Source organism: Cheilinus undulatus, linkage group 14 (assembly GCF_018320785.1).
Source record: "Cheilinus undulatus linkage group 14, ASM1832078v1, whole genome shotgun sequence".
NCBI lineage: Eukaryota > Metazoa > Chordata > Actinopteri > Labriformes > Labridae > Cheilinus > Cheilinus undulatus.
Genome location: NC_054878.1, coordinates 39,094,428 through 39,118,114, shown reverse-complemented (window position 1 = coordinate 39,118,114; position 23,687 = coordinate 39,094,428). Strand labels below are relative to the sequence as shown.

At 39.7% G+C, this 23,687-nt stretch overlaps 1 protein-coding gene across 1 annotated transcript in view; it reads right to left on the bottom strand.

Moving 5' to 3' along the window:
- Positions 1–23,687, bottom strand: part of LOC121521338 (exostosin-1) — a 340,957-nt gene that overhangs the window by 64,312 nt on the left and 252,958 nt on the right. The window contains exons 4-5 of the mRNA XM_041805269.1: positions 15,411–15,504; positions 7,759–7,866 (exon numbers count right to left, since the gene is read on the bottom strand). Of these exons, the coding sequence (XP_041661203.1) occupies positions 7,759–7,866; positions 15,411–15,504 (202 nt within the window). The remainder of the gene's footprint in view (positions 1–7,758; positions 7,867–15,410; positions 15,505–23,687) is intronic.

The window sequence follows — 23,687 nt, the reverse complement described above, 5'->3', positions numbered from 1 at the left end:
CATTAACAAATAATTAGAAAAAAATCATATTGTAAAGATCTTTGCATTGCTTTGTATAAATGTTGCTCTATGATTAACCTCCATGACCTTGTGTTAGAAGGATCGTTTAGCCTGCAGCACTTGATATATTTATTACTCTAATATAGGAATAAACAGTGATAGTCTGAGCCATGCTTTAAACTCACCAGGAACTACAACTGTTTAATGCTCCTTTTCTTATCAGATTTGGCAAAACATAATAATACATAATACAAAGTGAAAACAGGTTTAAAGTCAAAAGTTTTATTTGTAAAAGCAGAAAAAAGTGAAATGATAAAATTCCAGGAAACCTCAGATGCACCTAGGATTCTTTTTGGACCATCCAAGAGTTCCAGCGTTTCTGTTTGCGTCATGTGTCAACAGCAGAGCGAGCCTTAATTGTTCATCTCTCTGAGGACGAATCCAAACAACAGCAATCAAATCAGAGCCATTCTCTCCCCCTCCATTCACTCTAATAGTGTTTATGTTTCACAGCAGGGGCCCTGGGAGTGAGTGTGGTTTTTTTTAGTGTGTGCTCTCACACAGGGGGAATAGACTCTCCATATTAAACAGGCATGTATTGCAGCTCTCAGTGATGTAATTGAAAGTAATGAGATTCAGTCTCTCAGCAGGTGTTGGAGTGGGAGTCTTGGAGCACTAGTGTGTGTGTTGGAGCTGGGTTGTGTGTTGTGGGATGTGTTGAAGGAAGTGAGTGTGGCAGAGACATAGACAGTCTGTTTACCAGCTATTACCATCTTCTGAAACTGTCACTACACTGACTGAATGCTGTCAAAAACAGATAATAACACATTAATGTTTTATAAACTTTAGAGTAAAGCTGCAGTAAGTTTCTAGGAAAGATTTACCACAAATATTCAGATAATAAGCTATCCTAGCTTAAGTTACCTGATCATCTCAAATAAATGAGTCGGCCTAAAGATGGATGGATGGGCAGACGGACGGACGGACGGACGGGTGGGTGGATGGATGGGAGGATGGATGGATGGATGATTGGATGGATGGATGGATGGATGGATGGATGGGCAGACGGACGGACGGACTGATGGGTGGGTGGATGGATGGGAGGATGGATGGATGGGTGGATGGATGGATGATTGGATAGATGGATGGATGAATGGATGGATGGATGGATGGATGGATGGATGATGGATGGGCGGACAGATGGACGGACGGACGGGTGGGTGTATGGGAGGATGGATGGGTGGATGGATGGATGGATGGATGGATGGATGGATGGATCACTCATTGGATGGATGGATGGATGGATGGATGGCTTGCTCATTGGATGGATGGATGGATGGATGGATGTGTGGATGGGTGGGTGGATGGATGGATGGATGATGGATGGATGGATGGATGGATGGATGGATGGATGGATGGATGGATGGATGGATCACTCATTGGGTGGATGGATGGATGGATGGATAGATGGATCACTCATTGGATGGATGGATGGATGGATGGATAGATGGATGGATGGATAGCTTGCTGGATGGATGGATGGATGGATGGATCACTCATTGGATGGATGGATGGATGGATGGATGGATGGATAGCTCAATAGATCAATGGATTTAAGGATGTCTTGCAATTGGATGGATGGATGAATGGATGGATGGATGGATCACTCAATAGATCAATGGATTTAAGGATGTCTTGCAATTGGATGGATGGATGGATGGATGGATGGATGGATAGCTCAATAGATCAATGGATTTAAGGATGTCTTGCAATTGGATGGATGGATGAATGGATGGATGGATGGATCACTCAATAGATCAATGGATTTAAGGATGTCTTGCAATTGGATGGATGGATGGATGGATGGATGGATGGATCACTCAATAGATCAATGGATTTAAGGATGTCTTGCAATTGGATGGATGCATGGATGGATGGATGGATGGATGGATGGATCACACCATAGATCAATGTATTTAAGGATGTCTTGCAATTGGATGGATGCATGGATGGATGGATGGATGCATGGATGGATGCATGGATGGATGGATGGATGCATGGATGGATGGATGGATGGATCACTCAATAGATCAATGTATTTAAGGATGTCTTGCAATTGGATGGATGGATGGATGGATGGATGCATGGATGGATGCATGGATGGATGGATGGATGGATGCATGGATGGATGGATGGATGCATGGATGGATGGATGGATGGATGGATGGATGGATGGATGCATGGATGGATGGATGGATGGATGCATGGATGGATGCATGGATGGATGGATGGATGGATGGATGCATGGATGGATGGATGGATGCATGGATGGATGGATGGATGGATGGATGCATGGATGGATGGATGGATGGATGGACTATAATGTGAAATACAAAAAAAACCATGAGAGATCTAATGAGCCACCTGTCAACTGCACTTTTTCGTTTTTAATTTTAGTGCATTCAGAATATGTGTATAATCAACCACTTGGAAAAAGCTGACTGCCAGCTGATTGAGCTTTTGTCAGCCAGTTCTCTCAACCAATCACAGCTCATTCTTTAAGCAAAGCAGTCCGTCCATTAAACATGACTTCCATCTTGCAATCCTTCCACTTCAGTGCTGGTCACACTGCGCTGCTGTGTGCCAGGCTTTGCCTCCCCCATCCCTGCCTGCATCTTTCAAGCTTTAAGCTTTTGTTGCACTATTACATTCTTTTTCATGCCACTAAGGAGTTTTGCAAAACTAGATTTATTTGTATTTAACATACAATGACATGAATGCATCTATGTATATGGGGGTAATGGAAGAATGCCAATTCCATTGCCTTTTCTTTGTCCTCTTCTTTTTTCTCCCTTGTTTCTGTTTTATGGTCTAAGTGGTAGTAAAGGAGGAGAGGAGACAATCTGGAGGAGAATGGAAGGAAGGAACTCAAACTGACAATCTTCACCAGATTGTAGGTTAAAAATATGTGAGGTTTCACAGTTTGTAGTCAAGAATGAAAGATCACTGAGTGTGCTTCTCTCTAAACATGTCCATATCAGCCACTATATTGTAAATATCAGTGTTTTTTTGTTCCCATCTCTAGATCTAAATAAATTCGAGTGCTTGCTCAATACGTCTGTGAATAAATGGAAGAAAATTTTCTTTTATTTTGTCATAAATCGTTGTTTTAATATCTCAAACTATTGAGGCAAAACCCCTCTAGACATTTTATTGTAAACAACAATTAGCTGGCTTTTATTTGAAGGAATAATAAAACAGCAAATTACCCCCACTCCATTAAGGCCTGTCTCAGTAATGTTTAATGGCATTTATTTCATCTAAAAGCCAAGTTTGTAACACATTAATGACAACTTAAGAGAAAAGTGAACCCACCATCATTATTAGCAGCTAATGGAGGGCTGGGACACATTAATCAGAGTCACACACTCAGAAACACACGTAGTTTCACATATGTTGTCCAGGGGGTGGTGTGGGTCACACAGGTGGCTCTCAGTAATAGGAGTAATTAGAGAAAGTAAATACCACACGCTCAGCCTGCTGCTGTAATTAAAGCGAACAGGAGGCGATGCAATTGTAGAATAATCCTCCTCAGATAAAAATAGTTCCTGCATGGCGGAGGTGTGAATCTCACAGCTGTCATATCTGAGGGAAATAGAATTAACTGAAATCCACATGACTGTAGTTAGGCTCAGTTGTTTCTCTGAGCTGAACTCGAGTCGATATATCAGTCATGTGTTACAGGTGATAATGGTTACCTGCTTTGAAACAGCCATTTTCTTTGTGTAAAATAAACTCTTACTGTTGGTATTAAACTTCTGCCCATCAATTGTATGAGTATTTTTGTTCCAAAAACCCAGTGACTGATGCATATGTGGACCAGATGTTTTATATCCCTGTACAATCGTAGCATAAAATTTGTGAAAAGCCAGGGTTAGACCACATGTTTTCAGCACAATTGCAGTACCTATAAAAAGTATTCACCCCCTTTGGATGTTTAACCTTTTTAATTGATTTTATAAATCAATCATTGTCAATATAGTTTAGCTTTTCTGACAAAAACTTCCAAAAAATCTCTTTAATGTCAAAGTGACTGCATAAATATTCACCCCCTTTAAAGTCACCGACCTAATTCAACAGCCAATTGGTGCTAGTAGACTCACAATTAGTGTGATGGGGATCACCTGAGTGCAGTAAATGTGTCTCAAGTGATTGTAGTATAAAGACACCTCTGTCTGAAAGGGCCAGTCACTGGTTCATCAGTATTCCTTGCTACCATTACACTATGAAGACAAAAGAACACTCCAAGCAAGTCAGAGACAAGGTTATTGAAAAGTATAAGTCAGGGGATTGACACACAAAAAAATCCTAGACACCAAGACACCTATGAATACTCTGAAGGAGTTACAAGCTTCAGCAGCTGAGATGGAAAAGACTCTGCATACAATTACTGTTGCCTGGGTTCTTCACCAGAGAGTTGCAAAGAGAAGAGAAGAAAACTCAGAATAAATCTCAACCAAAAGGCATGTGGGCGACTCCATGGTAAAGTGGAAGAAAGCTCTTTGGTCTGATGAAACAAAAATTGTGCTTTTTTCACCATCAGCCAAGATGCTATGCTTGGTAGACACCAAACACACCATCCCCACTGAAGCTGGCAGCACTGGCAGCATCATGCTGTGGGAATGCTTCTCAGCAGCTGGCACTGGAAGGCTTGTAAAGTAGAGGGTAAAATGTAAGTTACGCAGTAATGGTTTAAAGACAAACAAGGTGAATGTTCTGGAGAGGCCAAATCAAAGCCCAGACCTCAATCAGCCTGTTCATGCCTGATCCCTGTGCAACCTGGCAGAGCTTGAGCAGTTTTGTAAGGAAGAATGGAGTAAAATTGAAGTGTCCAGATGTGCACGCCCAAATGAGACCAATCCACACAGACTCAGTGCTGTGATTGCAGCCAAGGGTGACTTTTCTTAACACTGAGTTGAAGAGGGTGAATATTTATGCAGTCACCTATTTTTGATTTTGTTTTTGATTTAATTGGCATTACTTTGAATAAATCAGTTTTTACTAAACAACCTTGTTTACCGCCCATATTCTTTAATGCTACACTCTAATAACTTAAACACTGTTGGTTGAATGAAAACATACATCATTAGGTCTGACACTTGTATTTCATGTTGATGTTTTTTTCCTTTATTTTTCACCCAGAAATTCAACATGCACTTACTTGGCAGATAATGCACAACTGAGCTGATATTTGCAAATTAAACCTACAAAGGGATTCCCAGAAAATGTGTTCTGAGCATGAGCTCTCTGTTGGAAAAGCTCGAGCCACTCTAATTTTATTTTAAAATCATTTAAACCAGATAATGCCGAAACGTTTACACAGGGTTTAATAGAAATCCAGCTGCTGAATCTATAAACATTTGCAGCATTTTGCACGTTGTACAGCCCACATCTGCTCCAAACATTTTAACAGAGACTCCTGATCTGCGAGCTGCCTGTCCTCTGGGTTTGAATCGGCCCCAGCTGGATCTGCGCGATCGCTCGGGGGGATCTGGAGCCAGAGATGACAATTATATCAGGAGGATGTTGGCATTTCAGAAGAGAGATACTGAGTTAGCCTTTGCTGAAAGGGCACATTTGATCTTTAGATGCTGTACAGTTAGGAGATTTGGGTTACTCTGCTTAAGCCTTTACTTACCTATAACCATGTATTATTACTTTATTTAAATGCACTATTTGTTTTAGGAGTGCATGAGCCCTTTCTTTGTCTATAACACTGAGCAGCACTGAGATAAAAGAGCCTATACAACATTTTTTGATGACTTTTCAGATTTGTTGGACCTTTTTGATCATGTACCTTGTTATGGATAGATAGATTTGTTAGAAAGTTAGAGATAGATTTCCCCCACAAAACCTGGTCACCAGTTACCCTGCTCGTTAAGAAACCTTGGTGCAGCTGTGGTGGCTGCTACCAGCTGATGGCTGTTCCTAATCAGCTGGTCTGGGAGGCTCTTTAAGGAGCAGGTTGGGTGTTTAGTTCAGGTGAATGTGAGCACCAGAAAGGTCAAGGCAGTTAGGGTTAGCATTAGTTCTGTGATCCATTTTTGCTTTCAACTCCATTTTATTTGGTGTGCAGTTTTTGCTAGTTCCCCCATTAGTGGACTTTGTTTCTCAGTTTTGGGTTCTTCAAGGGGAAACGTTAACAACATTAAGAAGCCAAATTGTTGGAATTTGTCCCTGGCAGTGTAAATAAAATTCACATTGCCCTTTTTCTTTTAACCTGACATGCCATTCATACTATCTCACTGAGGGCCACATAGAGAAAAATACAAGGATGTTGGGGCCGCATTGATATGATTCACATTTAGGATATTTATTTCAATAAAACTAGTTCAGTGGAGGATAAGATATGCTTAGGTATGGATATGCTTAAAGGACAGCTTAATGACTGATGAGGCAAGAAGCCAATAACTTTAAAGACCCTGTAAAGGGATAATACATCTGTATTTAGGTTTGTTGTATGAAAGGTCACTGTGTTATAAACCGCCTAGTTCTAATTTCAGTCAAATAAAACATTTTTAAGTTTATAAAATTAGTCTTCAAAATCTTGAGGCAGTAAAATCTACTCTAGGGTGGTGTGGGCGTGTCAGTTGAATGAGCTGAAGCCACGCCCACTCAGGAGAAATAAGATTATCTCAAATTTAAAGAATGCTACAATCTGAATGGAGGAAAGCACTCGTGCCTTTATCCTGCTTTTTGACCTTACATTGACCTTATGATCAGAGTGCAGCTGCCTGGCTCTGTGCCAGAGAAAAAACAAACTGTTTTCTGGCTCAAATCTCTGTTATGATGCTTTAAATGATCCATGGACCACTATGGCAAATAGATTTGGCAAATTTACCTCATAATGAACGACAAAACAGCATTTAACTGACAGTTAACTTTCAATAAAGGCAGTGACATCAGCTAACAACAGACTGTACTGAGATAAACGGCTCTGTGAGTTTATTGTAGTGTAAGGGGGGCGGGGTTATTCCCCACTGTTGGCTCGTGATATCACCAACCAATATTTTTGCCCCGCCCAAACTTAACCCAGCCAGGAAAGAGCTGAAAAACTTTCTAATAGTCTAAATCCAAAATTCAGTCACATGTAGATCTCAGTGTTTTCACAAGTTTACAGCAACCATATTCCAACATATATAGTGTGTTAAGACACAAATTTCGGATTTCACTTTACAGGGTCTTTAAAAGGAAATTTGGGTGTCCAGTGAGATCTTAGGGTCCCTGGTTGCCCATGGCTACCACTGGCTCAGACCCTGGTCAGGATGAGAACGACACTCTGTGCAGAGAAGAAAGCCACTGACAGTTCGTCTCTACATTTAGATACAAAACAAGAGTAAACATCACAATTTCTATAAGGTTTAGCTTTTAAACAATATAAAAAGCTTTCGATGTGGTTCTTTTCTCTTGTTTTAATAAAGAAATGTGGTCCTGCTGCTATACTAAAGCTACAGCTGAGCTAACAGCTACACTAAGCATTAGCCATTGCTATTAGCTCACAGTACAACTAAACTCCACCCATACCTGCTTTACAAGGTTACTTTTGTTTCTCATCCCTGCTGTAAGCAGTAGCCTTCTTCTGCTGTCATATTACTTAATCACTGTTACTGTATCAAATCTTTCCCCCCTCTGTTCATTTAGTCCTCCTTCCTTTTAACCATACATTAAAACACCTCTTCTGTCAGACATGTTCAGTACCTGTAGCAGCAGTCTCTCATCTCCGATGATGGCGGCTTTCCTCCAGTCGATGACTTCAGAGAAGGGAAGCTCCCAGCCGTTACTGAGAATAACTGGGATACACGCCGCCTGTGTGAGAAGAACAAAAGAAGAAAAAAGGATCAGCATGATGGAAAAACTCCTCCGCTAAATAAATGACAGTAAAAAAACTTCAATAAATGAATGAAAAGGGCACCCTCAACTATAAGCAGCAGTTTGGGTGACAGCTTTCCTGTTTTAGACCATTTTAATCAGGATTTATTAAAGGAAATTGTTGTTTTTAAAGTTTAGAACATGCCATGCTACAAGATAAATGTGCTCACAACAGCAAAGATGTGTCCCCTCTTTCAAAGAAAATATTTTACCAACCAAATTCAGTGAAAAACTTACTATAACAAATCCCAGCTAGGGTTGGGAAGACTGTGCAATATTTCTTTAATCTGAAATGTGTGTCAGAATAAAAGGTTTCTTTTTTTTATCAGCTGAGATGTTTATAGAAAAATGTACAGAAATCCTACTTCCCTTGTTTATTTATGTTTTTCCTTAGTAAAATAGTGACAAATAAACTATAATTTCATTTAATAAAGCAATTTATATTAAATCTGTAATATTAGGCAAAATAATTGCCATTGGATATTTTTCCAAAATTGTGCAGCCCTGGTTAAATCTGATATTGTATTACTTACAAGGTAGACTGATTTGTTGCATGTGTTTGTTGAAAAATGCATGAGATAAGGAACAAAATAATCACATATCAAATCACAGTTGGTCCCAATTCGATTGTTCACCCCAGTCCCAGCTCAGATCCTTTTCCTTCAGCGTTGTGTGAAGGATCAAAGTGACACTCTACAGCTCATGTTTCACGTATTTCAGCTTTCAAATGATTTCAGTGCACAAGAGGGAAATTCTGAACACAGGGGGCGCTCAATCAAAACTGAGAATTTGGCCTGAAACGTCACATTGTGTGCCGGTTTCTCCTCTGACATCACTGGTGTGCGATATTTCTTTGGTTTCCATAGCAACGTCGGACCCAGCCAAAGCTGTGCTGCAGAATTTTCTCCATGCTTGCACAAAATTATTTGCTCTCCACCTTTGCTGATAAACTTAAATTGAATGTTCAGTACTTCAGAATATTTTTTTGTATCCATAGACTTGTAAGTTGCTTGGAGTGTTCTTTTGTCTCCATGGTGTAATGGTAGCCTGGAATACTGATCAACCAGTGACTGGACCTTCCAGACACAGGTGTCTTTATATTACTATCACATTTACATTTACTACACCCTTGCTATTCTCTTTTTCTTTCTGGAAAATAGAAAATAAAAAAAATCTAAATGTTTTTAAATGTTTTATCAACCATTATTTGGACATGAAAAAGCAAATCACCTTGCATTTTAATTTCTGTGGTTCTATTATAAAACAAAAATAAATAACCACACAGTTTTTATTATTTATCAATATTAGAACCAGAAATCCAACGACTCAAAGACACTGACCCTGAGAAAACTGTTGGAAATATCTGAGGTAATGAAAGAACACAGTGACAAAAATAACATCAATAATTTTTTTTCATGAATGTAGACGTTTCAGTGTGGAAATCCAACAGATTGTACCTTGAAATATGACAATACCCATAGAGAATATTATTTGTAGACAAGCTCTCTCAGCCTGAGAGAGAAAGTAACCGAAATGATTAACCAGAGGAGGAAGTATTTTTCCCTTCAGTGAGGGGTTTATTATCCTCTTAGGTACTCTCTCCGATGAGACTCTTTCAAATCCTTCCAAGTTCCAGTTTTGCAGAAATAAACAAAGCTGCCAAAAAGATTAAGGACAAAATGAAATGTATTTATTTATTTCCCAGTTTGCATTAGTACTTAGAGGATTCATTAATGTGACTTTTTTCATCAGGAGCTTTTTCCATTCCCCACAGGAGTTTGTGCGAGGCTGTAAAATCCATTTTTGATGAGGGGTCTTTAAACATTTCATCTATTTTGGTTAATGGATACTTCACTGCACTGTAAAACTCCATGTTGAGGGAGAAAATATGTTGTTTTCTGAATAATTTATTTCACTTTACAGGGATTTTGACTCACTTATAAGCTTGTGGTGTGCTTTGTTCACATTCTCAGCTTTAATTATAACAAGAATGAAATCATTTCTTTTGGAGTTGGAAAGTCCTGTTATCTAAGAAAACAGGTTTGATGAAAATACTTCAGAAAGTCAGGGTTTACTTTTTCATTAGAGTCAAAGAGGCTGACTGCTTAAAGTTTGAAAAAGTATGCAAAGTTGTTTTTTTTCACAGCTGAAGGTGAGGAGAAAAAGTTCTTCAGCATGAAAGTGTTTCAAATAAAAGTTTACTGCTGCTCATTTGAAACAATGGTCTCTAAGAGCCATCCTAATAGGGTGCCCATCACAAAGGTCACCCTATCAGCCACTCCATCATGTTTTGGAAGGGTTCCATGTTTGGCACTTCATATCCACTCTGAGAGAGACCTACATGCAGGTCACCATGTTTTTGTCAACTGTAACGGCACCCAAGAATGCACTTTATCTTGTTTGGCACTTTATCATGTTTTGCCCAATGAGGTGATACACAACAGGGCACTTTATCACAGTTTAACCACTGAGTTTGCACCCTTCAGCACATTTTATCCTGTTCTGCCCCAAGGGCACTTTATCATGATTTGTCCACTGTAAGGTGACTTTATGAAGATTTGTCCTCTCTAAGGGCACTTAATCGTAATTTGTCGACTAGAAAGGCCCTTTATCATGATTTGTCCTCTGTAAGGGCAATTTAGTTACTCTAGAGGGCACTTTATCATGTTTTATCCACTAGAAGGCACCCTAGGGTGCATTTTTTTACATTTTGTAAAATTGACAAACTTTAGAGACTTTATCATGTTTAGTTTACTAGGAGGGCTCCTTAAAGAGGGGATATTATACTTTTCCGGTTTTATAACATAAATATAACCCACAGTGTTGGGTGTCCATACTTCACGTATGCAAATTTTTAAACCGCAAGCTGCCAGCAAAGCGGACTAGACCGCCCCCACAAGGTCTTTTAGCTATTTAGCAACACAGTAATTAAACACTTACCAAACATATACGTCCTGCTCTATCCTTCGCTGCTGCTGCCCCCCCCCAAACTATCAGGGTCAGACTCTGGGTCTAACACGTACGGACGTTTATCAAAATTCACCATATTTTACTCAGTCGGACCGGTTCATTCAAAGTTTTCAACTACTAGAATAACAACATCAGCCACATTGGAGGAGGCAGGCACAAAACATTGAGTCCTGCCGCCGGCCAGCCTCCGGAAAATCAGCCAGTCGGAGATAAGCAGGTCTGTGGAGCTGGGGGGGGGGGCTTTAAAGGGACAGCAGCGAAAATGAAGCGTTTCAGACGGAGGTTAAAATAAGGGTTTTTCAGGATGCCAGTGTGAAAAACATGAGGAGTTTTTTGAGCTGTAAACCATGTTAAGCTACTACGTGGGTATCAGAGGAATGGTGTAAAGCTTTGAAAAAAAGGCATAATTTTTAAAAAAAAATTTCAAACGTGTTCAACTATATCCTACCCACCATACTCAAAGACAAGCTCATGGAGATGGGAGTGGATCCTTCCTGTGTTTCTTAGATCACAGATTACCTGACAGGAAGGCCACAGTTTTGTCAGGCTGGGGAACTGTGTTTCTGGGACATTATTGAGCAGTACAGGGTCTCCACAGGGAACAGTCCTGCCTCCATTCCTGTTCACACTGTATACATCAGACTTCAAACACAGCACTGAGTCCTGCCACATACAGAAATACTCGGATGACGCTGCTATCGCGGCACGTATCAGAAATGGACATGAAGCAGAATACAGGGATCTGATAAGTGCCTTCAGTGACTGGAATCACAAAAACTGCCTGCTACTCAACACCCCAAAGACAAAGGAAATGATCATAGATTTCCGCGGATCCAAACCCCCTCTTCAGCCAGTGAACACTTGTGGTGTGGACATCGAGGTGGTGACATTATATAAATATTTAGGTGTACACCTGGATAATAAGTTGGACTGGTCTAAAAACATAGACTTCATCTACAAAAAGGGGCAGAGCCGCCTCTTTTGCCTCAGAAGACTTTGATTAATAGATATCTGCAGTAAGATGCTGCAGATCCTTGCACCCTAGAGGGCACCCTAGAGGGAACTTTATAACATTTTGCTCCATGAGGCATCACGGAATCTCATAGGATGTTTTGTCATGTTTTGTCCACAAGGAGGCCCCCTAGGGGTATCGTAGCATTTTTTTGCCCACTAGGACTCTATCATATCCTGTCCAATGGAAAGGCACCCTAGCGAGCACCTCACCACATTTTTCCACTGAGTTGGCACCCTACACTGCACATGATCGTGTTTGTCCACTGAGAGGGGACCCTGTAGGACATGGTGTCATGTTCTGTCCATTGAAAGGGCATCCTGGACGGCACTATATCATGATTTATCTAAAAGGAAGGCAGCCAGGAGAGCCCTTCAGGTACCAAATTGGCATCCAAGAAGACAAGAGGGCACTTTCAGGGTGTTTTTTCAAACATAATGGCTCCAGTCTGGCTGCTGATAAGAGAGTCAGTAGAGATAAGGCTAGGAGGCTAATGAGTCACCACAAAGTCCTCTACTCAGTGCAGAGTAATCAACGGTTGCGTAATTTTAAGCACAGCCTAAAGTTGCATGCCAAGTTTATGAAATTGCTTCCAGCTGCATCAAGCTGAACAGAGATGACTGATCTAGAAAGATTCAGACACACGTTTGCAAAGAGCATCCAGTCAATGTCAGAATAAAACATGCTCAATGTTACAGAGGGCACATATGTGATAGAGCATGCTCTAGAGGCAGAGAATATTCATAATCCATCAACAAAAATGTAAAGGATTGTGGCTCTAAAATGCATGCTTTGACATAGCACAGTTCATTAATTGCTCCTGTACTGAAATGAAAGGGTTAATAAGAGCTGATAACATGTCACATATGAAATATGTATATGAATAATGGCACACTGCTTGCTCTCATTCATGTGTGTGGTCTGGAGTAATAAAGCCATGCTAGAGAAGAAAGGACATAAAAACCCTCAATAAGTCTGGTATTTTCATTTAAAGTTCAAGTTGGACCTGATTCTCCATCACTCCAAGCTGAGAGATTAAAGGAGATTCTCAAAATGTCGAGTGCATAATCAGTGACCTGTCGACGCAGATCTCAACGCTTTGATTACTTCTCCTCTTTTGCTTCCTCATGTCTTTAGATTTTTCTCTCTGCTGACCTCTGAAAACCCATGATTAGAGCATCTTTGTGTGATTTTGCTCCCCTTGCTCTCTCCTCCAAACAGGTCTGATTCACCGAAAAGCCATTTAAACAGTTGCCTTGTTTTTAAAAATGAAGGTTAATTAAAAGTTTTGCTCATTTATACTAACAGCCATTCTTTCTGTTACTTTGTGCCTTTTTTCCTGAAAAAAAATCCTTGATTTCCAGAGTCAGCACAGTTAGGTCTCTCCTCTGTGGATACTTTTGATTAAACACTGAATATTTTCATGAGCAAAATCCAAATTACAGAGAAAAGAGATGTTTGTGGAGCTTATCTCTTCTTTATTTCTTTTAACCCATTTGCTGCCGAGGGCTGTATGAAGAAAAAAGGTTTTATGTGGTATTTTTTTAATTTGACTCATCTCTGATGAAGTTAGGTAAAGACAACTACGAGCTGTAAAATAAATGATGTGATCAATTTTACCTCCCTGTTTGCAGTTAAACAACTCCAACTAAACTGACCAAACTTAAAATTTCCACACAATTGATCATTTATGGTAAAATATGTACACTAACTCTTACTTTAAGGGAGTCCTATTGCAAAAGTAAAAGCAAGTTAAACAGATATTCAGGAGCAGTTTCCAGACTGTCCTCAACAGTATAGCACCTATAAAAACTATTCACCCCCTTGGATGTTTTCCCGTCTTATTGATTTTAAGGTTCAATCATGGCCAATATCTACGGAAGAGGATTAGGGACACTGAAAAAAAAATTGAGATATTTTTTTTTTTACTTGGGAGAAAAAAAGTCTGAATTCTGAGCAAATAGTCAGAATTCTGAGATTAAAGTCAGAACTCCGACTTTAATTTCAGAATTCTGACATGTTTTAGGAGTTAAAATTCTGACTTTCATCTAAGAACTCTGACTTTTTTCTCACAAGTAAAAAAAAAAAAAAATGCATCTCAATTTTTTTTCAGTGTCTCTAATCCTCTTCCGTAACTCTCACTTAGCTTTTTTTTTTTTTTTTACAAAAAATCTAAAATAATCTATTTAATGTCAAAGTGAAAACAGATTTCCACAAAGTCATTTCAATTAAATAAAAATATGTGACTTAAAATAAGAGACTGCATAAATATTCACCCCCTTTTTAAAGGGCTGACCTAATTCAACAGAGGTCTGGCCAATTGGTGCTAGTAGTCTCAGAATAAGTCAAATGAGGATCACCTGAGTACAATAAATGTGTCTCAAGTGTAGTATAAAGACCCCTGTGTCTGGAAGGTAAAGTCACTGTTTCATCAGTACTCATGGCTACCATTACACCATGGAGACAAAAGAACACCAAACAACTCAGAGAAAAGGTTATTGAAAAGTTGAAGTCAGGAGATGGATACAAAAAAAAATCCACTGAATGTCCTCTGGAAATGAATTAATTACATCAAGGAAATGGAAGTTCTATGGCACATGTGTAAATGTGCCGAGATCAGGCCGTCCTCACAATGTGAGCGTGCAAGAAAGACGGGTGAGAGAGGACAGCAAGACACCTGTGACTACAAGCCTCAGCAGCTGAGATGGGAGGGACTCTGCATCGACAACTGTTGTCCGAGTTCTTCACCAGTCAAAGCTTTATGGGAGAGCGGCAAAGAGAAAGCCACTGGTGAAGAAAACTCATCATACCTCAACTAGAGTTCACAAAAAGGCATGTGGGAGACTCCATGGTCAAGTGGAAGAAAATGGTGCTTTATGGCCATCAGACAAGACACCAAACACTGCACATCACCACAAACACACCATCCTCACTGTAAAGCATGGTGGTGGCAGCATCATGCTGTGGGGATGCTTTGCAGCAGCCTGCCCTGGAGGGCTTGTAAAGGTAGAGGGTACGTAAATAAGTTCAGGTTAGGAATTAAATTAAAAGATTTTCTCAAGAACTTGTTGTTGTTATGCTTTAACTTTATACTGTCTAAAGATAAGGGTATTTTACTTCCTGTTTGGATAAAAACCTCAGAAAAAGTAGGCGCTACATATCAAAGAGTAAAACAAACTTGTGAAAGTTAACGACAAAAGAGTGAAAGTCACAAGGTGCAGATTATGAGATTTACAAGTGAAATGAAACATTGAAAGGGGCAGTGGTGCCCTTATTGTGCTTCAGCGGCAAAGCAGGAAGATGCTACGATGTCTAGTATCTTCCTGCTGCTCAGCATTAACTTTAGTGCACTTTATCGCCCTGATAAGAAATGAAGTAATACCAGCTAAAATACCACAATTTCTCCACTACAGCACCTGGCCTGTTGGGAATCACAGCAGAAAGATTTTCCAGTCACATAATCCACAGCTGGACACATACATCATGCATAAACACAGACCTGCAGGGCCTCCAGGAAGCGAAAGGATCCCAGTCGTCGTCCCCGGGGCACCAGGCAGAAACTGGAGTTGTGGAGCAGCTCCTGGTAGTCAAACCTACACAAAGAGAAATAAAGGGTTATAAAATAGCAGAAGTAGACGTGAGGAAAAAAAGAAACCTCAGAAAAGGTACAAAAAAGATTTTTTGACATGAATCACCCCACTCTGGCATACAAGCACATTAAAAGGGAGAGCACTGAAGTACCTTGAAGAAGAAACAGGATGTTTAAAAGTCTGATTCAGTGGAAGAAAAAAAGAATAAAAAGAGATCAAGAAATCACTCATGGACTCCCTCTTAGCATCCAAAGTGAGTATTTTCAGACAGTTCTCCAGGTGACAATGACATCTAAAGTGATGAAAAACGAAGAGCAAACTGACAAACATTAGTCAGACCCCTGATCTATTCCCAGGTTGTCATTTTTTCAGTTTCCACATTTCAAAGAGCAATCAAAAGCCACTCGCTCCGAGATGGCAGTTAAAACTTTGGCAACATTTTGATCTACATCCTGAATAGAACTGTAGCTGCTGCACAGTTCACAGATACGGGCTGGATAAATAATAAAAGCAGTTTACAGCTGTTATACAACCAAACACCAAAAGTCTCTGATGCATTTTATCTGATGGAAAAGAACAGAGAATATACGGTCCTATATGGAATGTTTTTTTGTCACTGTACATTGTCTCAAATCTGTCAAGAGAAATTATTTCAAGTGTGCAATTGGCTACAAAACCACATAGATTATTGGTCAGTTAATTTTTGTGCATACCTTATAATTACGTAGGTAGCATACATAGATATGGCTGGCGCAGCTATGTTAGCTTTAGCTAAAGCTAACATAGCTAAAGCAAGCCTCTGTCGGACCAGACCTCTGACCTTTTCCTGTTTTATTTTTTAAATATTGCTTAGTCTTTAATGCTTGCAATGAGGTTATTTCATGAATGTAACTGCCTGACTTTGTTTATGATTAAAGTTGCTTTTTTAAAAATCTGAAACTGAAAAAACATGTAATGGCAAATCACAGCACTTCCATTCTGCAAGAGGGGCCGTCAGAGATCTGTCGTCCACAGCCAGACCTGATTTATTTAGCCATTTCTCACTAATATGTTACATGGATAAAGTGAACTTTTACTTAAAAAAGGACTGATTTTATAGTGCTTAACCAGAGTTTACTACATATCATCTTACCATGGGGACAGCATAGTGCAGACTGGCTATCAGACATGTTTGCAGGGGACCCAGCAGAGGGTGCTCTTGTTTCATGTGGAAACTCTTAAGTCCCATTATTTACTGGGGGTATTTGTCATGTTTGTGTCATGGTTCTGTGAATGCAGCCACACAACACATGAAGCTCAGCTTTAGTTCATGCAGGTCACAGTGATTATACACCCAGCCGTGATCTACTGACACCCAATTATCGCCTCCCAGCTCCCACAGCCAATCACAGCTCTTTCTCTTAACACAGCAGTGTATTTAAATATGACATACTTCTCACTTATCCCTGCTTGCATTAATGCTGATGCACCATGCTGCTGCTGGCCAAGTTTAACCTCCTCCACCTCCACCTCCACCTCCTCCTTTATAGCATAAAGCGTGTTGCACCCTCATATTCAGATTCATGTTGATATGGATTAATTGCTTTTGAACAAATTTGATTGTATTCAGAATGCATTGTCATAAATGTATCTATCCATGTTTTTTTTAGCCATGCACTCCCTTGAAAGTCAAAGCATGCTGCTCGACTAACCACCATCTCTGCCAAGTAAAAATGAATATCAATTTTGCAATAAAATGGTTAAATGTAAGACGCGAGTGATCCTGACTGAAACATGTCTAAACTGAGAAAAAAGGCAATCAAGTGTGCCGGTATTTACCTGCCAGTCTAGGAAGCAGTAATGCTCATACATGCTAGCCAACAGCTGTTAAACACCAACAAAGAAGAGGGAGAGGCCAGCTCAACTAAACACACAAAGAAGAAATGTACGCCAAAGTAGCAGGAAAAGCAGAGCTACGAGACCCGCATGCTTCTTTTCCCTCTTATCAGATGTGGAATCAGAAGAGGTCAAAGACATTTCAGATGTAAAAACATATTTCAAAGTTTATACATGGACATGAAGATGCAGAGAACACTGACTGCAAGAGTGTATTCAAGTGCTCTGCTCAGGCTCCATTACAACGTCCCATCTGGTGCATTTCTCCAGAATGCATGTATTATATTTAGTCTTTTCAAATATTCATCTTAGCTTTCAAAATTAGTCACTGGGGTATACATTTCTATATTGCTTTTAATTTTGCACAATTATTTTTTTCCTTTTTGCATCATGTTTAAAACACCACAGGCTGTTGAAGGCTGATTGTGTTCCTTTTTAACACAATCAAAATAATGAAATAAAGGCTAATAATGGCACATGGGATGATCAACAAATCTGCTCATAGAGTATGTGCTCATATTTGAACTGTTCTACCTCAAACTGGAGGAATTTCTGTAACAGTAACTCAATACTATCAGTCCAAAGTCAGCGCCTTCAGAGGTGGTTTGTGGGGTTGTGTGGCTGTATGTGTGCACATGATCTCAGGGCTGGCCTGAGGAGATTTCCGATTGCAGCCTAATCTGTCTGGGGATCAACTGTCCCTGCAACCCCACCACCAGACACCACCTGTGAGTGTGTGTCTGTAGTGTGTGTGTGTGTGTGTGTGTATGATGAGGGAACGTCTGGAATATCACTTACTGCCACCACTGTGCACATGTGCCTGTTAGTAAGAGAGAGAGAGCAGAGAAAGATGTCAGGTGTCCAGTGTGTCAGCCTCAGACAAGGTCAGAGTAAAGAGAGACACAAATACCTACAGACGGCTTGTCACAGCTAGACAGATATTTGGGAATAAAAACACAAAGTTTGATCTCTGTAAGAGGTTTTAAAAGCATGAAGAATCTACAGAAGTAATTCTGAATCTTTTAATGAGTCCTGTACCAACAAGCGAAAGCTATTTATGTCATCTAGTCTGTCACAATCAACAGGAGGCTTTTTCAGGATGTGAGTTATGAGGTTACATTCTATCTTCATAAAGAGTATTTTAAAATTTTGTGAGCATGACTCACTGATGTATTGCTCAGGCCTTTTTCTCATATCCCCCTCAAAAGTCTGCTTTTATGCTCAAAACCCTCTGACTTGTGCTTAAATAGTCTCAAGCTATTGCCATTTTAGGATTGCATCAATTATGTCTAAATGAGTTTCAATGATTACGGTGTGTACTCTGGATGTCAGTTGTTTCCCAAACTTTGTTTCTTGTGACCCACTTTTTAGAAGGTACAAACCATCTTCATTTGGAATATCTTTGTTTAGACTCTATCCGGTCCTGACCTGGCACTTTGAGCCTGGAAGAGGCCACTGAATGCTTGGTCCCTAGGGCCCTCAGCGGCTGTCTGATCTGGAACAATGCGTTTTTATGAGTCAAGCATCCATGCCTGTGACTTTAGATACTTCACCATCCAGTGGCTGATAGAGTCTTGTCTTGTGTTCTAATAAGGGTGAGTGTTAGAGGGTGGAGCCTTCATGTGACTAAAATGTGTAATGTAGACATAAATGTGCCATTAAATACTCTAGGAAAGAAATTATTAAAAACTAATTTGGTGACCCCAAAAAATGTTCCTATGACCCACCTGTGGGACTTTGGGACCGAGGGCTGTATAGAGGGAATAAATAACATCAAAATACTTTTAATTTATTCAAAGAAGTCCCAGGGAAGGACCAATGGACCGCAACAGCAAAGTTTAGGCCCATCAAATGGCACGAAAGTATCTTCATACCAAGTATCTCTTAGACAGGTAGAACCCTCAAGACATATTGAAACAATGAATAAGCGAACTACAGCAGGGATTCTTAAACTTTTCAGCCTGCCATACCCAGACTGAAGGTGCCAGAGACCAGGGACCCCCCAGTACCTGAAGGTGGTTGAACACAGCCATGTGCACTGAAGAATAGTCATGTGCAGACAAGGCTGCCCATAAGGGGGGACAGATAGGAGAACTTTCTGGGGCCCAGCCAACCTGGGGGACCATGGAGGTCTGCAAAATCATGGTCAATAGTAAAGTTAAGCTGTGATATCCATATTTTATATTTAACCTGAATAAAAACCATCAAATAAGCAATTTTTTGTTCTTTTCTGCCGTAGTAAATAGCTTCCTTAAAAATGTAAATCCCCTTTCTGAAAAGCCGAATTAAAATGGCTTAGAAATGGCAGAAACTGGTGGAAAGGATGGTGAAATTGTATTTTAAAGTAGCAGAAATGGGTTGGAAGTGGGAAAAATGAGTGTGTAGCAACACTTATTTTGTCATAAAGATGGTGGTCCCATGTCTTGTAATCCTCATGGGGGAAAAAGATACTCTGTTTTGAATCAACATTTTCTTACAGATTAAATACTCTGGTTAACAAAAAGTATATGAAAAAAGTTTTCACATGTGTTTCTGAGCTCTTCTTGTTCGTCCGTCATATTTGAGAGTAGCAACCGCAATGCATGATGGTAAATATTGCTGCGTTAGTGACCATCAGCTATTCACTGCTTTTAAAAATGCATTGTGGGATAGAATGAGTGCACTATATATTGAATAACAATGCTTACTCTGAATTCGGACACCACTACAAAATGGCGTATTCACTATACAGTGAATAGGGAGTGATTTTGGACACAGCCATCGAGAAAGACAACCAGGCACACTCACCCTCGCATTCACACCTTCGGCAAATTTAGAGTCACTAATGAACCTAACAAGCATGTTTTTGTGGTGGGAGGAAGCCGGAATAGCCAGAGGGAACCCACACATGCACATGGAAAACATGCAGACTCCACAGAAAGGCCCTGACTGGGAAGCAAACCAGGAACCTTCATGCTGTGAAGAAACAGCCCCAACTCATCTAACATGGTTAAAATATACACTAGCTGTGTGATGAAGGTTTATTAGATCTCTGGTCAAACGAGAGGACTGTTTGTCCAGTTTGATAGCGAGTCTGAACAGGCGCTCATACACACTTATGACTTTATTTATAACACTAGAATGCCAAAACCTGTCCAGATAAGCCATCATGCTTACATTTGATTCACTGGCCATTTGATCTCCAGTGACTGTCAAACTGTGGGGTTTTTTTTATATCGAAGTTTAAGTTGCTAAAGGCCCAATCTTTCCCCTTTACTACCAGTCATTTTGAAGAAAATTTTCACACTAGTGGTGTTAAAAATAATAATTTCCATGATGCATCCCGATGCAGACATGGACAATTCTGAATCGATGCAGAAGCAGCTCATAATCGATGCAGATGTGTTTATTCTCCCTTGCAGCTGGACCTATTGTAAATACTAAAATAATAAGTAAATAACTAAAGTAATACAAATCTGTGTTTACATACAGTTTAGGACTAGCATGAGCTGTGTAAATAGCATTAAGTACTGCTATTCTGTTCTTTCCTCTTCTTGCTTCCACTCTTAATCTGCCAACACAATGCACACACAACTGCTGTTCTAAATTGGTCCATGCTCCCGTGATATAAGTAGTCAAAGGATTAATTCAGAAAGATCTGGTGCAGCTGGCTCCTGGTTATCTCCGGGCCGGGCAGCTCATGTTGCAGTAGCTTGCATCATGATCATACGTGGCTCAAGCTTTGCAAATGTGGGCATCCAGATGGACCAGGTGTGTCACGGAGAGCTGATAGGAGCCAGGTAACTTTTAAAGCTGACTGTGAAGCTCATCAAAATTCTGGCAACCCACGAGGCTACACTGGATACAGCCTGCCTCTCAAATATACCAGACTTCATAGAGCCTCCAGCCCAGGCTGTCACATGTTTTCTTGCCAGGTGTTGACGTTGATTGACTGTGCAGGTAAGCAGCATGACAGCAGCTCATACCTGTGTTTCCTGGTTTGTCAGCCATGCTAAGGTGTTACTCTCAAAGGTTCTCTATCACGGCTCAGGTCCTGCTTTTTTTAAGAGTAAAATCTTGCCTTTCCTTCCTATTCTTTCTATAACAGTATAGATGTGATATATATAGATATATCACAGATTGATATAGCAGCTATGGCTAAAAGTGGTGAACCTCAAACTTTAAAATGGGAATTCTAAACCAGTGGATGTCAAACACATCCTCTTCTTTGACCCGGTCTGATGGAGGCACTCGTACATCCAAATTTAGCCCTCAAAGCTGCTTGACCACACAACCTTTCTCTCAGTAACACACACCTCTCTCTGCTCTCTGCCTCCAGGCTGCTATTTATCTGTCTGCTCACTGTGTTTAGAGAGGAAAAGGTCAGCGATCAAGGACAAACACTGGTCAGTGCTACTTCACAGGAAGAGAAGGGGCCACTTAAATGTGAGGAAAGCCCTTCGACACTTCCTTTGACACTAATATAGTGGAGAAGATCCCATGAGAGGCTGGGATAGCTGAGCATGGCCGACAGGGAATCCCAGGAGGAAGGAAACAGGACATATGGCCTATTATATCAAAAGGTCTGACCCAGATTAGCAGCATTAGAATAAACCTAAGCAGACCAGAATTTTCTGGGCCCCTGAAAAATCTCAGTAAGTGGGTCTGCCCCAGCAGAGACTTATTGATGATATCAGAGAGTATTGGATGAGAAGCAATGGTGCTGGCATTGTTTCTAATAGTTACCTCATTCTGCTGCTGAAAAGTGCATCTATCAAAGTTACAGATATTTATTCACCTTCATTTTTCACCACTTTGTCTGGCTGCTTCTGCCATTACCTGTTTTTACGCTTTTCACCCATTGTTGCATCTTTTAACCCATTATTGACCCCATTTGACCCCTTTATCCAACTTTTGCCACTTTAAATAATTTTTTACCTCATTTAACCCTTTTTTAACCACTTCTGACTGATTTTAGACACTATTTCACCTCTTTCCAGCAGTTTTCAGCACATTTTTGCCCTTTTGACATCTTTGTAGCTCTTTTTTGCCACCTTTATCCAACTTGAAAAATTTCATTAATTCGACCTCTTTTAAACAATTTCTGACACGTTTGTACTTTTATGCTTCTTACAGGTCATTTCTTTTGACACTTTATTCATTTTTAAATAATTTTCACCTATTTAACCTATTATAACCCATTATTTACCCTTTTATAAATAGTTTTCACAATCAATCTAATTGTCTTACCTCTTAACTAATTTTGGACACTACTTACCCTTTTCAGCATTTTATTCCTGCCAATTCTTGCTTATTTTTGCCTCTTTGATGTCTTCTTAGCTTCTTTTTGACAACTTTATCTATTTTTTTTAAACAATTTTCATCCATTTAACCCCTTTTAACCAACTTTTACACTTTTTCGGTTCTTTTGCCTCTTACAACTAATCAACTAATTTTTGGCCACTTTGAATCAATTTTTGCCTCATGTAATCAATGTTTCACCCTCTTTTAACCAGTTTTGATACTTTTCTTACACTTTTTGCTTCATTTAACCCATTTTTGACACTTTCTGACCTCTTTTCACCTTTTGCCTTGTTAAACCAATTTTTGTTAAATTTATCGTTTATTTTTTTTTACCTCTTTTAACTAACTTTTGACCTTTTCAGCAGTGTTTTCCTGCCACTTTTTTTTTTTGCCTCTTTTAGCCCTTTTGAGCTCTCTTTAACTTCTTTTTGCTACCTTTATCCAATTATTTAACACAATTTTCATCCATTTAACCTCTTCTGACCAAATTTTACACTTTTTGTGCTTTTATGCCTCGCACAACTCATTTATAGCCACTTTGAATACATTTTCCCTCATCAAATCCATTTTTTTTACCCTTTTTTAACCAATTTTTAGCCATTTTTGACACTTTCTGTCCCCTCTTCACCCCTTGTATTGCCCATTTTGCCTCTTTTTTGACCTTTTGACCTTTTTTCAAAAAAATGTACCTATTTTATCTCAACTAACCCATCTTACACTGTTTCCTTTTCTTCTACTTTTACTCCTTTTTTCAGGTTTTTTATAGTATTTTTTAAATTCACCCATTTACCTCCTTTAACCCATTACTTTAACTTTTTAACCTCTTTTCACCATTTTTTTCCAGCCCATATGTGCCATTTTTACCCCATCTTTGCTACTTTTGGATTTATCATTTTCCCATAAAGTTGTTTCAGTTCTTCTGCCTTATTTTCTGACATTTGTGCACATTATGGCTTAGCTATGAAGTCTATGATGGTTGAGTTCACTTTTCTCACACTGTCAACATGAACAAAACAAGGTATTTTGGA